Raw genomic sequence first — 17407 nt, forward strand, 5'->3', positions numbered from 1 at the left:
CTTGAGCTAAAAGATGACTTTACATGTCCGTGTTCTGTTCCGTCTCTGAGTGCATATATCTTCCTGAGGAGCAGCGCAAGTTCTCTTTCACGCTTTTAAAAACATGAATAAATATACTTCTATAAATCAAGCACGTCCCATTTTGCAAAAGTCACGTTATATGATTTTACTGATTTGCACGTGAAATTGGGCTTTTACAGAGGAACGAAAGCGCAGTGCTGGAAAAGGGGGCGGAATGGGGCGCAATAATCGTTTTATCGTGATTATTGTATATTCATAATCGCTGGAGTCTAAAATAGAAATCTAAACCGTTTTTCGATTAATTGCACAGCCCTAACTCAGATTGTATTCGTCTGAAAGAATAAAGTCATATACACCTAGGATGGTTTGAGGGTGAGTAAATCATGGGGTAATTTTCATTTTTGGATGAACTATCCCTTTTGATGGAGGTCTTCATTTGGTACCTGTCTGTGATTAAAGCCAACATAAAACAGCATTCTAAACCCATTTAACTTCTGGAATGTGATGTATTTCGAAGTGAAACGAGATTCAACAAGAAAAAATAAATACTGGGAAGAACATTTTATCTAACGGGAATGATTGGCCCATGAAAAAGAGGTTCCAGATCCTTCTACAAAGTTTATAGTTGATTGTAGAAGACTACTCTCCTCCTGAAATGCGACCCTGAGCCACTTTTGAAAAGGCTTTCTGACAAAGAAGTGGAGATTGAAAGTCAAGTTCACTCTTGAAAGTGTCTCAATGGAAACACTGACAATTTTTTTCAATCCACTTTTTGCTATTACTTCCATGCTAACAAGTTTTTAAACACACCATTAACTATAAAAACTATTAGCAAGATTCCAGTAAGGCTTAATTAACTCCATTATTTAACATTAACCAATAGCCTTTGTAGCCAACATGGCAGAAGTAAAGTTTTGTCAGAAGTGAAGTACTGTGATAAAACATTACAAAGATGTTTTCCTTTAAAATAATATGCTCAAAGACTAGGAAAAAGTAAACAGTGTCAAATCTGATTTCATACTGACTTTACATAAATCAAGTAGGACAGAACTCAGAAGAATAGGTGGGAGTGACTTGCGAAGAGAAAGTTGAAGACATTTACAGAGAAAAAGAGACAGCAGGGAACAAAGACAAAGATCAGACATTCAGATGAGACGAGGGACGGGCTGAATGATATTGAAGATGGAAAATAAAAGAAAAAAAAGAAAAAATCCCCCCATGGCTATTCTTTCAAAGATGAGAGGGTTTCTAAGTAGTGGCACAATTAGGTTGCAGTTGATGGAGACACTACATGAAACAGAATAGCTCTCCAGGCCAGCAATAAGAACTAGCCTCAACTGATAGGAGCCCACACAAATGCCTGACTGAAAATAGCTCGACCGGTAGAATGTAGTGGGTGGATAACCACGAAAAAAAGTACCAAAAGCAGCACCACGAGTAATTATTAAGTTGGTATATACTGTACTACCTGTAGTTCACAAGTTGTCATGTCATGTCACATCAAATTATCCTGACAAACAGACTGACAGTGCACATAGATGTGGACAGGAGATGTTGTGATGACAGACTGGCACTGAAGCTTGCTTGAAAACTCCCCCAGAAATCCAAACACTGTCAATACGTCTGCCACTAAGTCAAACCAATTTTATCTATCTGAAACTGAAGTTTACTTTTTTAGGTAAGGTCTAGTCTTCATGCAAAGTGTTTGTCCCTTCCTATTGTGTTCCACCATCTGCTAAGGCAAAAACACTGATTCCTTGTGTCATGTTTGGATCTCGCTGGTCCTTTCCCACGGGAACTCACAGCGAAGGCGCTGTGGGTAACAGCAGGGTAGAGGTACCACGGTGCATCTTGCTGTCCTACAGGTCTGTCACGACTCGCGTTGCCCTGAAGCTGCTCTCTGCTCACCACTGATAAAGAGCTGCATGCTATGTGGTGTATTACGTTTACACGCCCACACCATGTTTTCAGCTGTTCCTGCTTATTTCAGAACCCTCACATTGCTTTGAGAATAGGGCTGTGCAATTAATCGAAATCGTCATAAAATCTCGATTTGAACTTGCGCGATTTCTAAATCGCTTTATACCACGATTTTCCGCGCCCCCGACCTCCCGCAGTATGCTATCCGAACCAATCAGAATGCAGTGCGCCTAAATGGAGCACGAGAACAGAACAGACCGGGCGGGCATACAAACGTAACGCCAGGTTCACACACTCCGTCTGTGGTGCGTATTTTTTCCACGCCCATGTTAACTGATCAGAGCGTTCACACTGCACGCGATTGCGGTCCAGCAGTGCCCTCCAGGAGCGGTGCGTCTGCGATCGTTTCCACACGGAGTCTATTTCTGCTGTGCTGACACGCGCTGAATTAAAATGACAGCGCATTATTCGCGGTAAAAATTAACATGGATTGACACGGAAATGTAATAATTACCACCATAAATGCATATAATTAAAGTCTACTGTTTCACAGTCAACACATGGCTTTTTGGCTAGATTTAAAACAAGGAAAAGTGCACTTTTAGATAAACAAGGCAATAATAGATGGCACTCATGGTGGTAGTTAAACAAAGTTATAGAGAATGTGTCATAACTTGTTGAGGGTAGCGAACAAGGTGTTCTGAAGGTTCTGTGCTTGTCTGCTGGACAGATGTGATGGAGTCACCTTGAATAACACTATGAGACTCAGATACAAACCATCAGAAAGCTTGACACGTGTTTACGTTTTTGTTATCCTGGTACCTTTTTACACAAATGGGTGGAGAAGAAAACTGGTTGATTCTGGCCTTTCTTCTTTGATTGATGATTCTAAAGGTGCAATCTGACTTAAGCAAAAACAAAAGGTAGCAAGAAACAGATGTAAAGCCTGTAAAATATGTTGTGTACCTGGATGTCGATAGTTCTGCCAACAGTTCCAGTGGACAGCAAAACATGGGATGGGACCTTAAAGCTGGATGCACACTGCACGATTTATAATAGTCCTTTACGATTGTTGCTTGTCAGACTGTACGAACATGATGATCATGTCACACTGTGGGATCTCAGATGTCATTAATGTCAGCGCAACTGGTGTTTATTATAGCAAAGACAACATGTCATAGGAATTCCATGAGCGGGGGACGGGAGCGCCGGAGTTTATGGAGATTAGAAAAAATATAGCATTATGTCTAAACTTTAAAAAAAACGAAGACAATTTGACGTTTGTCATAGGAGAAGTCACACCGCAGGACTTTGCGCTAAATCTTCTGACACTGCCAGAACTTCGTCAGAGGTCAAATTTGATCACAACGGTCATCAATCAGCTGTCGGAGAACATGTCAAACTAACAAAGACAAAAGATTTTAGTCTAGGATTGAAGGAATCTTTTAGGATTTAAGAAATTTGTCTCAGACGGCCAAATCATGGCCAAAATCCTACAGTGTGTGCACAGCTTAAGACAACAAACCAGACTTCTACCCTGTCTTGTTTTTGTTGCAATCAAACAGTACATTTAATTTGTTTATGTCTAGGCAATCCAGCGGGACTCATTGTAGCTGGGTACACTATTCCTTTTCAGAGTGGACCGCATTCAAATTTCTGCTTATTGGTTTCCAGCATCTCGGCAACAGAGATTGTCCCTCGTTGAAGTGATATATTGGCATGCTGTCTCTGAAGGGTACGTAGGTGGTGACTGAGGCGCATTTATCTGCATACAGATGTCCTTTATGGCCGATTGCTCACTTTCACCTCCTCTCATTCAACAGCATCCGCTTCCTCAATCTCTTCACTCCTCCTCGTTTTCCGTTTTCAGTCCCCATTCTGGTACTATTCTGAGTCACGCAAAGCGTGATGCAGGAGGGAAGAGGGAGCTTCCGGGGGCGTCCTCGGGCAAAATGCTGGCAAGTGCGAGAACAGTTACCCAGATAAGGAGCTTGCAATTATGCTTTTGACCCAAGTCCCTTGACAAGCCCTTCTTCCTCCTCATGCTCTCAACCTTTTGTCACTCTTCAAAGTGGCCGTGTCAACCCCTCAATCTCCTGATCTGCACTGTTCTCAAATATCTCAATCCCTCTCTGAAGCCTTGATTTTCTAGCTCTTTACTTCATCTGAGCTCAAGAGACTCAAGGCTCTCCACTTCATTTCACTACAATGACCAAATAAATCTGTATTGGGTGTGAAGGCGGAACAAGAAGAAGATACTTCAATACTTAAATTGATATTTATTTCAGTGGTCTCACAAATAGCTGGAAACCGGAGACTGAGAGTACTCATTTAAACAGTAAACCAACTAAATACTGATTTTACTGATATTGGCCATTTTGGGATGATCAAATTGTGAATATGTGCATGCACAAGAATTGAAATGGAGGGCAAAAAGAAAAAATGCATTCTTTTGAATAATTTTAACCAGTAATTGAAAAAACAATTGACAATTTCTAAAATTTTAAAGTTGTAGTCTAAAAAAAACAAGCTCACATGCAAGTGAATAAGCATCTGCCTATTGGCACAACCACTCATAAAAGAACAGTTTAAAACATGTACTGTAACACACAAAACTGAATCAGAGTATAGTGCAAGCTGACGGATAAGGCATGAAAGTCAGAATGATCGCTTATATAAAGTGTCATTCCCAATTTCACACGAAAGGATCTACTGCAAGCACGGTTTATTATATCAGTAGTGAAAACAGGGTGCGAACTACGGGGGAGCTAGGGGGAGCTCGGCTCCCCTTAATAAGACATGGGCTCCCCTGAAAACGGGATTTGTGAAATTTTGGGGGGTCTCAAAAAATATTGACAATGTGTTATTTTGACGTGCAATTTCAGTTTTGTGTAATGTGATCCTCCCCCGCCAGAGTCAAGGACTCATCTCCTGTGGAGAAACAGAGGCAAGTCTGCTTACATAAACTAAATCACACAGCTATTCAGAAGAGGAAAACAGGCCAAAAAAACTATGCACAAGAATGTGCCAAGGGATTAGACATATGTGGAGGAATGAGTGGGGTATCCATCAGTGTGATTTCCAGGCTGCTGTTCGCCATCAAGAAATGGATAAGCTATCATAATAGTGAGCGCATGAGCGCAAACATATGGGGCTTCTCTTAAGAAAACTGAGAAACAATGAACAGATGAAAAAATGAAGGTGAAAAGAGACTGAAAAAAACAAAGAGGGAGGGATGCAGAGAGAAAAAGGTATGAAAGAAATGCAGTGAGACAGCTAGAGAGAAAAGCCTCAGCCCACTTGACAGTCAGAGAGTAACGCAAAGGAAAGCAAACAATTTGCGAGGACAGAAGCTAGCTCTCATCTGCAGGGAATCTGGCTCATAAACAGAGATTAGTCTCCCTGTGGGCAGATATTCACATTTAGATTTAGTTATTCAGCAGACACTCCTACTCATATTAGCAGTATCCAAACATACTGTACGAGTAGCCATTCCAAATGCAGGGAGACAGCTAGAGAGAAAAGCCTCAGCCCACTTGACAGTCAGAGAGTAACGCAAAGGAAAGCAAACAATTTGCGAGGACAGAAGCTAGCTCTCATCTGCAGGGAATCTGGCTCACAAACAGAGATTAGTCTCCCAGTGGGCAGATATTCACATTTAGATTTAGTTATTCAGCAGACACTCCTACTCATATTAGCAGAGTCCAAACATACTGTACGAGTAGCCATTCCTGTATTTATACTTGTACCTACATAAATCAAACTTGATGATGCAACAAAATGCTTTGGATCAAAAAACATCAAGGTTTCTCGACTAAATATTTTCAATTTACAAGCTGGAATAGACAACATATTACTAATCTATGTTTGTTCAGAATCAGCACCACCCTAAAAATCTATCCAGAGTTCCTTCTTGTTTACTTTCTACACAATGGCAGGGTTGAGCAAAATTCAAAAATGAAGAATTGGCTCCCTTTCAGTTGATTAGTTGAATCTGAATTGAACTGGCCATGCCTCAGAGGAAACTGAAGTGGAATATGAACTGGAATGGCAAGATGAGAAATTTACTGAATGATAATTCAACAAAATTCAAAGTAATTCCTTCTGGAAAATGGCGTATTCTTCCACACTGCCACACAGAATTTATTAAAGGTGCAGTATGTAATATTGACAGCTAGTGGTTGAAATGGGTAGGCTACTGCAGTCCAAATTCAAAATATTGTTTCTCCCGCCCCTCCTTCTCAAGACTCAACACTCCCACGGGTTGCCAAATTGAGGACACGCAAGAGGAATGAGCGCTATTGACAATGGAAGGCGACAAGCCTTACACACTGTAAGTTGTAGAGTCGATTTATCCACGTTTTAATATTCCTCTGGTCATAAAACGTTTTAGATGGATGCCAAAGCATTTTAGGTCGGGTAGAATCTGCGACCTTGTTTTTGCTGGCTTCCATGGCTGCAATAAGCTCTGTTTTCCACCAAGTGGCAACTCTGGGTGTCGAAATACTATTGGGTAAACTGGCAGTGGGCAGAATCGCACAGACCAAAAACAAAAACAGATATTAACAGACGTATTTTTATGCTTAAATAAGTCAAAAAATTACATACAGTATCTTTAAATAAGATGACATCTATAAACTACATATTCATTTCATCAACCAATTAATCCATCTTTCCATAAGGTCTATAAAACTTAAAACTTTCAGGTTTTTTAAAACCATTTAAAGTCTTTGTCATGCAAACATTAAAATTTTCTTATTTGTCTTATACTGTGCTTTTCTATTTAAAAAAGTTACATGATTTCCTTTCTTTATTTTAAGTCTACTTCCATTTAAATTCTATTTCTATTCTGCATCCTGTTTGCTACCTCAATTAAAATGTAACAACTGAATTGGAATTTAAACAGCTTTCATATTTGATTTTGATATAACCAATATAATCTCTCTCCTCACTGTGTGTTCATCTTGCTTCTAGCTATGCAGTGTTCAGTCATATACTGGCAAGCAGATGAATGAATAAGACTAGGTGAATCTCACGAAACCTGTCAAGAACATGAGTGATTTTTTTTTACCCCAAAATCAAAAGAAAAAAAAAAGAAGTCTGGCTCAGAATCTGGCCAGCATGTCAAAGATTCAACTATGAATTTCACATTACTTTAGGAGAATGTGAGGGCATCTTTCAAAGGGCTGAAGCTGAACCGTATGGACTGCAACAATACAGTACAATGGCTCAAAACACTCAATCAAATCCATAAAGGAATGGATCAAAGAGAGTTACGCAATGGGAATATCAAATCCCAGATCTTTACCTTAAAGAAATGCTTGCAGCTTAAACTGAGTAGTGGGCACAAAAACTCCCAAATATGACATAGCTGAATGCAGTTTGTAACAGTAGACGCTCCACTATATAGTGGATCTATCACATAAGTAGTTACCACATCGCTCAAGTCTGCAAAACTGTAACAACAGAAACACAAGGATGTTTGTTTTTCTTTATGATAATGTGTTGTTACAATTGAACATGTTGTAGCATTACAATTCTGACTACATAATTCAGTTTATCGTCGAGGAGAAATACTACACAACAGTTTAATATGAAACATTTCCCACATTGGCATATCACTGGGAGATCCTTGAAACATACTAACAACGACGTGAACAGGTGCATTAGGGGCTTTCTGGTTCTCTGACTCTGTCGTGTGAGTAATCCATTAAGAACGAGTAAACAAATCTGATTAGCAACAGATTACGTTCACCTCTCCATTAAATTTGAATTCTAATTACCTTTCAAATAGAAATTTAATGACAGCGTATTTTTGCCATGAGACAGTAATGTGCGATAATGCCTACAGGGACATCTGTTTTATTCACAGGTGAAGCACATCTTGGCACCTTTATTACACCTTCCATATTTCAGGTTACAGAACTAGCCAGTGGCAATAACAACATATAAGGCCATGACATTCAAATAATGAGTGCGATCTGGATTACATACAAATAAAGGGAACAGACTGCAGCAACTTATGGAGAGTATCTACTGACGCCAGGGTGCAGTGAATAAATGGCTCACGTCAGTCATGGGGGAAAAAAAAAAAAAAACACGTGACAGAATTCCACAGCAATGAACTGAAATGTGCATCATACACATTAAATAGACTAGAAGCTTTATGTGCGCACTCAGGTCCCTAAAGGTTTTAGAGCAAAAAATGCTGTGGCAGAAATCATGCATAATATAGCTGCATTTTTGCTACACTTGTCTCAAATTTATGTTGGCTGAGCCTGATATCTGGAGCATGTAATCATCACTAAACAATGTGGACACTTTTTGTTGCTGTGAAACAGCTCAGAGTGCAATTTTTCAGTGAAAAACAGGTATTATTTCATTTCTTTAAACAAGTACTACACTCTTTATTCTGTTAAACTGAAATTTCCATCCGCCCACATGTCTGTACAAAAACTTATGGCTTTTTCCCCATAAAACAAAATGTAAACAAATGCATTTAAGAAGTGATTTTCCCCTTTCCCATATGTCTTGTCTCACTAAAAAATAGTGCTGGAATATACGATATGACTATATAAATAGTTATAACAATCACTTTGTCCCAAAATGCAAAAAATGCTCCAATACTAGTTAGTACACTAGCCAATTCAGGATCAAAGAGTGCAATTTTTCAGTGAAAAACAGGTATTATTTAATTTCTTTAAACAAGTATTACACTCTTTATTCTGTTAAACTGAAATTTCCATCCGCCCACATGTCTGTACAAAAACTTATGGCTTTTTTCCCATAAAACAAAATGTAAACAAATGCATTTAAGAAGTGTTTTTCCCCTTTCCCGTATGTCTTGTCTCACTAAAAAATAGTGCTGGAATATACGATATGACTATATAAATAGTTATAACAATCACTTTGTCCCAAAATGCAAAAAATGCTCCAATACTAGTTAGTACACTAGCCAATTCAGGATCAAAGCATTCATTTAAACTGTATGTGGTATAATTTTGCATGTTTTAATCCAAATGAAGCTTCACAACACATTCAAGATGCCCACATTCAAATCCATTGTTCGTTTGCACTGAATTTTAGTCTAACAGCATGTGCTCCAAATAAAAGTTCTGCAATGCACTTGAATAACACAAAAGTGGGTTGACAGCATGGTGGCTTTGGGAAAAACACATAAATGTCGGATTCCTTGTGCCCAAAGCTACTTTTCATGAAGACTGTAAATAAGAAAGAAAAACACTGTAAGAGAAGTCATAACAAAGGAGAAGGTTAAATGCAAAAAGGGCAAAACTACAATGCTAGTGCATGACCGTTCATGATCAGATACCTTTTGATAGCACAGACTCTAAAAGGCATTGTGTTACTTTGACAGTGTATCTGCGATTATGCATAACAATGCCTTCAAGTTCAAAGCGGCATAAGAACACACGTAAGATCTTGTACAAAGTCATTCAGACACTTTGGACAGCTCAAAAGACAGAAGATGTGTGTATGTGTCCCTAGTGACTGTAAAAGGGTAACCGGCAGCATACTTACACTGACTGACTTCTATCATGTGGAGTGGCATATCAAAAGTGAAGGCTGGCCGATTACATGCAGTGCAGTAAAGGAGTCCTCTCACTACCTGCATCATATCCAGGAGGAAAAGAGTGCCTCAAGGAATACTTGAATATCACCTGATCAGATCTGGGAAGGTTACCTTCTCATTTAGGCAGCAAAGATATTTCTATGAGCCATGACAGAAAAATCAATAATCTACCCCTAGCTACTCTCAAGATCGCCTCCAACTGAGAATATTTAGTCAACCAAGACTAAAGGTAGATGTATTTCTTCTCGGTTTTATGTGTAATTAGGGGTGATACTTGTGTCGTCCAACTTTTATGGCGAGACCATGGTTGTGCCCTTAAGCATTTTGATTGAACAATAGGCCATAATTCTAAATTAAATGGAGGTCATGGGGTCTTATTGGACGCATATAACTCAGCTTTCTTCTGCTTTTGCACTATATGACTTGGAGGACCATTTAGACTCAAATTTGTGGAACTTGTAAAGATTCTAAAATGTAATGTAAAGAAATAAGCATGTACAAATCAGCAGATCTCCAGGAATTCTTCTTTTCCTATTTCTGTCTACAGTGTGCATTTGTTTAATGTGATTAGAATTCAAGTAAACTAAACTGACAGGGTGGTATTTTTGTAACACACATTGCACTTGAAATCCACACAAGTGTAGCTAGTTTATGAAATAAAAAGCAAAGAAAAAGATAATAATAGTAGTGTAGACCACCATACCAGGATCCATGGCAAGTCAACAAACTGGAATAACTAAAGTGCCTTTATGAATACAGCCACTAAGGGGCCAAGGTTTGACTTGTTATCATGACCCCAAGAAACACTGCTGGTAAATGCCAAAAATCAACTTTCTTGATTGTTTGCCATTCAAATTCGTCTGTTTTCAGATTTTGTCTTTTTGATGCACAATTTTGTTATATTGTAGATGTTTTTCCAGTGCCAATTTGTTTTTGTAGGGCCCGGCTCCTAAAAGTAGGCCTATTCGAAACACACTTTTTACCTTTCTGCTGCCTTTCAGGATAGTCACATATTGTGCCTTTAGCCAAATAGCATCGTTATGACATAATTTCCTATGTCTGAATGAGAACGCTTACAGACAGCTTTCTCATATACATTTCTCCTTAACAAATCGCCATTAACACATGATAATTTTGAGGAAAAGCTTTTCTTTTCTCATTTGCCACCTGTTGTTTATCAGTCTAGGGGTAAAATTACAATTCTGAAGTATTTCACAAGCTTTCCTAGAGCAAAAATAAAGTTAAGATTAGCACCTGGAATTGGAATGCAATTTACATGTCCCACAGGTGCAAAGTTGATAACGGGTTATTATCAGTCCTTTTTTAAACAATTGCTTTGAGGATATTTCCAGCTTTAGAAGTATGATTACATGCATTAGGCAGAAACAGAAACTAAAATCACTCAATAGGTCGATTCCAAAAGCAGTATATGTTAGAGGTAGTGGGTGTGTGCTGGTAAAAAATAGCATATGTGCCTGTTCTCATAAGTGATTCTACATTTATAGCAAGAGGAGAGAAATAATTTCACAGCAAAGCTGCTGTTTAACCATTTAAGTTCTTGTTCTCATATTTACTTAAAAGGGATAGTTCACCCAAAAATGTAAATTCTATTACCAATTACACACCTTCACATTTAAAAGCCCCAAATTGAAAGCTTGAAAATGTAGATTATCTAGACTTTCAATTAGTGGTCAGAATATTCAAAATATTTTCATTTGCATTCCAAAGATGAACAAAAGCACTTGTGGGTTAGGAACAAGGAGGGTGATCAAATGATGACCATTTTTATCCTGGTGAACTATTCCTCCACATAATGTACCATGGCAAAAAAAAAAAAAAGATATTATAATGACCATGAGGCAGTGTAACCAAGAACATTTTTCCCTAAGTCATCCCTTTAATATTATCCATCTCATCTGCAAGAACTTGTGAAGTGAAGACAAGTGCTTTATTACCCTGAGGCAACATGGTGCAACATTTACCATAAAAATTAAAAGAAGACTCGAGGCAGCATTTGGGGTTCCTCAGTCTGCCACACTGGCAGAACCCATTTGAGAGCCTCTAGGCACCCTTCTGAAGGTGCCTCAAATATTGTGTACTCATAGAAGTTCAAAATATGTTTCAAGTGCTTCAAAGCCTTTTCCTTCTGATGGGGTTACTAAGGGAATTGTTGACAATCTACAGTTCTTGCATGAAGTTGCAAGTTCTTCAGGGAACTGCCCTTTCAAATGGGTGCCTAGAGGTTGTCCAAAGAGTTCTACCAGTGTGGTAGGCAAATAATAAAAATAATATTTTTGTATATTTACAGTGATGTTCCACTAAGGGCAACAAAACCATTTTGTACACATTTTAAACACATGATACATATAATATGACAGCAAGGTTAAATATGAAGGGATGTCATAAACCAATAACATGTTTTGTTTTGTTTTATTTTCTTGGTCACACTACATCCTGCTGGTCATTTTAATATCCTTTTCTGGCATGGAGCACAGTGTTGCACATTTGTATCTGAAGAACTGCATTGAGAAAAGCTATTTTAATAGATTTTTCTCACATCATAAATAATTCACATATTTGTATGCTATGTTATTTATGCTGTTAGGAATCGCTTGAATGTGTTTGTTACATGCAGGCACTATAGATTGCATGCATATTGCAGCCTTTATATATAAAACAATTAGATGTTATATGTCTTAAACGATTTGATGTTAGAAATTGTCTCTCTTGCAAAACAAAAACAAAACATTTTATAATTTCATAACTAAAAAATTAAGTGTGATACCATTGCTAACCTTTCCTTGCACTATTTTATCAATACATAAATAATTTAGCTTGTAGCTTCAAATAGTGGATAGGTAACACAGGTAGGCTACTGTATGATCACAGTAAACAAACATTTAAAAGTGGGATGCCCAAGAATTTGCAGTTGACAGTCTTACAAATCTTCTTTAAAGCCTGTAAAAGTACTCTTTGCAACTACTGAACCCAAACACTGAGCCCCTGACCGATGCGTTGGGTGTAAAAGACAAAAATTTGCCTCAGTGAACAGGTTTTTGGCAGCGGCGGTTTCAATGGATTGAGGTGAGATCGGCACGCGCGCTTTAATTTAAAGCGCGAAATATTCCAAACAGTGGTTTAACGGTCACTCACCTTCTGCTGACGGCGAGCCATATCTGTCGGCTGTTTGGAGTTAAACGGATACGCGATACATCTCAACACAAACACATAAATTTGTAGTTTAATTCTCCTCTCCGCTTCTTCTTTCTTAAGTCTCTCCTGCTCGGTTTTGTCCGCATCTGCGGGAGAAGGTACCGGTTCCTTGGTTTGGGTTCGCGGTGCGTCCGACGTCTTTTCAGGTTTGGGACTCTTTTTAACAGGTTTCCCGGTTTTAACGGGCGGTTCGTCCTCAGGTGGTAGTTCGCCCTCAGATTCATCGCTGGAGGACGGGTCCAGCATAGTCGACACTCGAGAGGCGACAACTCCTCGCAGCTCTGGGAAAAGCGAGGAAACCCGAGAGGTTTCTGACGACCTCGACCACAAAAGCGGAGTTTTTTTTTTTTTTCTGAGAGAATGTCAAATGTGTCAGTCGCGAGACTTTTGAGGGCGGAGTCAATCCGAGAGCGATTCGGAGAAGGTTGGATTGAGCAACATTCTTTATTTCTCTCTTGTGAAAAGAGCGTGAGCCAGGAGGTTAGTGGACAGTTCTGCGAGACAGGTAGGCAACCTGTGGCATGGACAACATGCAACACGTGGGAGGTTCACTTCTTAAAGGTGCAGTCTGTAGATACCGATGCAACGTGCAAACTATTGTTTTCGTGTTAAATTTACACCACTATTAATTGGTCAAGCATTAATACATTCAACACTGCACCTATTCATTTTTATTATCCAATGCCACATAGACAAACAGGTTCACAAGACAATTTTATACCCCAGTCTCTTGGCAGGCAGTGTATAGATAGAAAAGATAAAAACTAGAAATGGCGATTTCTAATATATACTTGGCGGAAAAGTATATTTTTATGTGTATATATAAAATACAGATGCTGAGTTAGTGTATAATGCACAAAAAAAGTTCTGGCTGTGCAAAGATAAGAAATATTAAACCATTATCAGACATATTCCTACAAATGAGTGTTAAATGTACAGTCTGTTTTTAAATATCCCATCAACTGAATGATGAACAGCAAAGTACAAAACATTACAATCCATTACAAGCTGTTTATCCCTCACAGACTCGTTTTCAGTCACAGATAATTAAATATGAAATGGAAATTAAAAAATGTAACCTTCAGACCACGGAGTATGCAACCACCAAACCAAAATCATGTACTCCAATTAAAATCTGAGAGCAAAATGAGAATTATCAACCATTTTTGTCGAAATGCTCTTCCGAACAACAGAAAACTATCTGTAAAAGCAAACCACTGTTCATATTCAGCTTGCTGACCTGTGCAACCAGGGAGAATGACTGCAGTGACTCACAATAAGGCTTGCAGAAAAGCTATTGCCTGATTGTTAAACTCATCAGTCCTTGTACAATCATTAAGTATAGAAGTATTAAATAATACATAATCAGGTTAGACCCTTCAGACAGCCTGTCATTACCTCAGACACAACTGAACGGTGACCTTGAATCACAATGGCTGCAGGATCAGAGCATGAATTTTCATAACGTGGGTGGTTTACAGAATTAGTTCTCATCACTGCCTCACTCTGAGAACAAATATTAGCCCAAGCCCATTCAAATGGCACATTAGAGCCTCCTCTTTTGTTTTACATCAGCTTTAAAGTCTCATGGTTTTTAATTATTATACCATTTTGTTTTGCGATCTTTCGCCCTAATTAAATGTGAAAGAAGTATTATTAGGACAGATATACTTTCAGAGCCATTTTTCTGTGTAGGTGCATTACTTATCGCTAAACAGCCACCGCTTATGTACAGAAATAGATGACAATTTTTCTCTGTAACCTCATTTCATCAAAGTTAATCTGCCTCTTGAATCTCTTTGATAAGTCTGCCACACAGACTAGATTTGTCAAAACATTCAATTTTGAGATTCAGTAATTAGACATGAGACAATCCACTCAGTGCACAGTTCAATTAACACTGATGGATTGCAACGCATTGTTTATTAAAATCAGTATGAATTCCCACTAAAACATGATGACTGTAAATGTGTCACATGTTCAGTTTGTTTTGTCTTAGTTTTCATTGTTTTTCCTTATTTGGTCATGTTCCTTACTTCATTAGTTCCTTTGCTCATTGTTTAATTATTAGTTTACCTGTATCACCTAGTTTATTACCCTCGTTTGTCTTGTATTTAAGCCCCAGTCTGTTCAGGCTTTGGTTGTCCGGTCACAGTTATTCTACGTTGTGTTTCCGATTGTCCTTCTGTCTTTTTATTATTAAACTGAAAGTTTGGTTTGCACCAGCTGTCTCCTTCGCCTTCCTCCTGACACAGCCGTGACAAAATGGTTCCAGATATTTATTTAAATGTTTTTTTTTCTTGCCAAAGTAGTGAAACACACAAGACAGAAAGTAACCGTCTCACAGTTTTAGTCGTAACAAGAAACATTTTACATTAAGCACATACAGTATGAACAATGGATGTCAACCAAATTTGACATTGAGTTTCCATTCAAAATACAAAATTCTGTAAGAGTGAATTTTAAAATGGTATTGAAACAAACAAAAACATTGTAAAGTTAAAAACAAAATTTATCCTTGCTATTTGAACCAAAAACCTGTTAAACGATCTAATTCTCTGACTGATGCCTTTGAAGCTCAATAGGAGCACTGGCTAGAAATGCTCACTTTTTGCAAGAAATCAAACAGCTGAGTAACTCACCTAAAACCAATAGCTATTATTTTCTAGCCACTGTTATGTGAGAGTTTGTGCCTAATGTTGAAAGTGAGAATGTGTACTTTCTTGAAAATTTTGTCTGTTATTTACTCTTTAGATTACTCTTTACTCTTTAGGAATTTCGACATTCTACTCATAGTTCACTTATCTGTATATATGTACAGGCTAGCATATAACAAAAATATACAACTCTATAAAACATTAAGTGCCATGTTAGCTGACGGGACTAAACCTGTCATGCAAACTCTGCTTAAAGCTAAAGAAATATCTTTAATATAATACATTTTGTATAAAAATTGCAGTTGAATTGTACACCAAACATGTTTTTAACAGCTTTTACTAGTCTCTTTGAACCCCTCAAAAAAAAAGTAAATGGTAAAAGGAATCATGGACTTGAGCCATTGATGACAAAGATTATTAAAATGCTTAAAATACAAAAACATATAAACAATGACGTTCAAACCGAACATCTCATGGAACCCAAAGCTTTAAGTCTGTTGTATTGCCTAATCGAAGCTGGTCATACAATCCTGCCCAAGTGATCCAAATAAGTAATACATTTGGATTGTGGGCTTTGCACTGTCAACAATTCAGCCAATGTCAAGGGGTCCCATGTAAATTGAAAACTAAATGTCCACATTTGTAAAATATTCACAGAGATGGTCATACTCCAGTGCCGTTTACAATCGGTGCCCAGTCTGGGTAGGTGTCCAGGTTAAGCAGAGGTGTTCCCCATGTAGTAAGAGCTAATAAGACTGTAAGAACACCTATAACATTTACGCCCAGACCTGCCTTCACCTATAGTGACAAGGAAAACCATACAAAGCTCAGTTACTCTACAATATAAGATTTACCATTGACATTTTATGAAATGTACATGTGAAATTACTTTCAAAGGAACAAAATCGTAGGGACTCACCATGTCCATGCTTGTCAGATGACCATATGTGAAGACAATGGCATTAGGAGGATTAGAAACCGGAAGCAGGAATGAAAAGGACACACATAGGGCCGTAGGAATCAGCATGTACAGAGGGTTGACTCCAATTGCCTCAGCCTAATAAAGATCATTTGTGACGAGAACATTCCAAAAAAATGACGTAAAAGTAATATTCTTCACATTGGGACACCCCCTTCTAATGAACAGGTTTGACTACTTTAGTAATTTCCTGAGAACAAATCTTAATGTTTAAGCATATAATGATTGTGACGAGTGGGGCGGGGCCAAGAGCCGTGGGAACGGAGCGAGGCCGGTGGAGTGAATGATAATGAGTGACACCTGCGCGGTGTCACACACTGGTCTCGAGTCCCACGGAGGAGCTCCGGAAGGATAAAAGGAGGAGTGACGACAGTGCAAGACGAGAGAGACCAGGCCTGGACTTTATTTTGTGTTTTGGTTCTGTTTGTGCGCGGCAGTCGTCCGTGAGGGGCTGTCGCGGTATTTTGCGTTTGTTTATTTTATTATTATAGTTTTGTTTAAATGTTCGCCAGTTCCCGCCTCCTTCCCATTCTACGAACTTTGTTGCAATGATATTCTAGGGAATTGTGTGCTTCTAATTTTATAAAAACAGTTTGGACAGGACCCTTTTCTATTCTAACATGACAATGCATCTGTGTATAAGGCAAGGTTCAAAAAGAAATGATTGATTCAGTCAGTGTGGAAGAACTTGTCTGGTCTGCAGAAAGCCAAGTCCTAATCCCAGCTGAACACCTCTGGTGGGACTTTACATGCAGACCCTGAGCCAAAAACTCATCACCAAACACCAAATGCAGACTAGTCAAGTTCTTCCACACTGACTGAATCAATCATTTCATTTTTTGAACCTTGCCTTATACACAGAGGCATTGTCATATTAGAATAGAAAAGGGTCCTGTCCAAACTGTTGCTATAAAATTAGAAGCACACAATTCCCTAGAATATTATTATATGCTTAAACATTAAGATTTGTACTCATGGACATTACTAAAGGTCTCAAACCTGTTCATTAGAAGGGGGTGTCCCAAT

At 38.4% G+C, this 17407-nt stretch overlaps 2 protein-coding genes across 5 annotated transcripts in view; both read right to left on the minus strand.

Annotated features, from left to right (window-relative positions):
* The window catches only part of LOC107753627 (calcium-dependent secretion activator 2-like), a 158460-nt gene extending 145206 nt beyond the window's left edge, over positions 1-13254 (minus strand). For all 4 annotated transcript variants that reach the window (XM_016569837.1, XM_016569836.1, XM_016569835.1 and 1 more), the window contains exon 1: positions 12686-13254. In XM_016569837.1, coding sequence (XP_016425323.1) covers positions 12686-12991 — 306 coding nt within the window. In that variant the 5' untranslated portion in view covers positions 12992-13254. The remainder of the gene's footprint in view (positions 1-12685) is intronic.
* Positions 13255-15307: 2053 nt separating this feature from the next.
* LOC107753712 (solute carrier family 13 member 1-like) overlaps positions 15308-17407 on the minus strand; it is an 8326-nt gene continuing 6226 nt past the window's right edge. Inside the window, exons 14-15 of the mRNA XM_016569924.1 lie at positions 16322-16459; positions 15308-16200 (exon numbers count right to left, since the gene is read on the minus strand). Of these exons, the coding sequence (XP_016425410.1) occupies positions 16066-16200; positions 16322-16459 (273 nt within the window). The 3' untranslated portion in view covers positions 15308-16065. The remainder of the gene's footprint in view (positions 16201-16321; positions 16460-17407) is intronic.

This window comes from Sinocyclocheilus rhinocerous, unplaced genomic scaffold (genome assembly GCF_001515625.1).
Source record: "Sinocyclocheilus rhinocerous isolate Xijiao unplaced genomic scaffold, SAMN03320098_v1.1 scaffold200, whole genome shotgun sequence".
NCBI lineage: Eukaryota > Metazoa > Chordata > Actinopteri > Cypriniformes > Cyprinidae > Sinocyclocheilus > Sinocyclocheilus rhinocerous.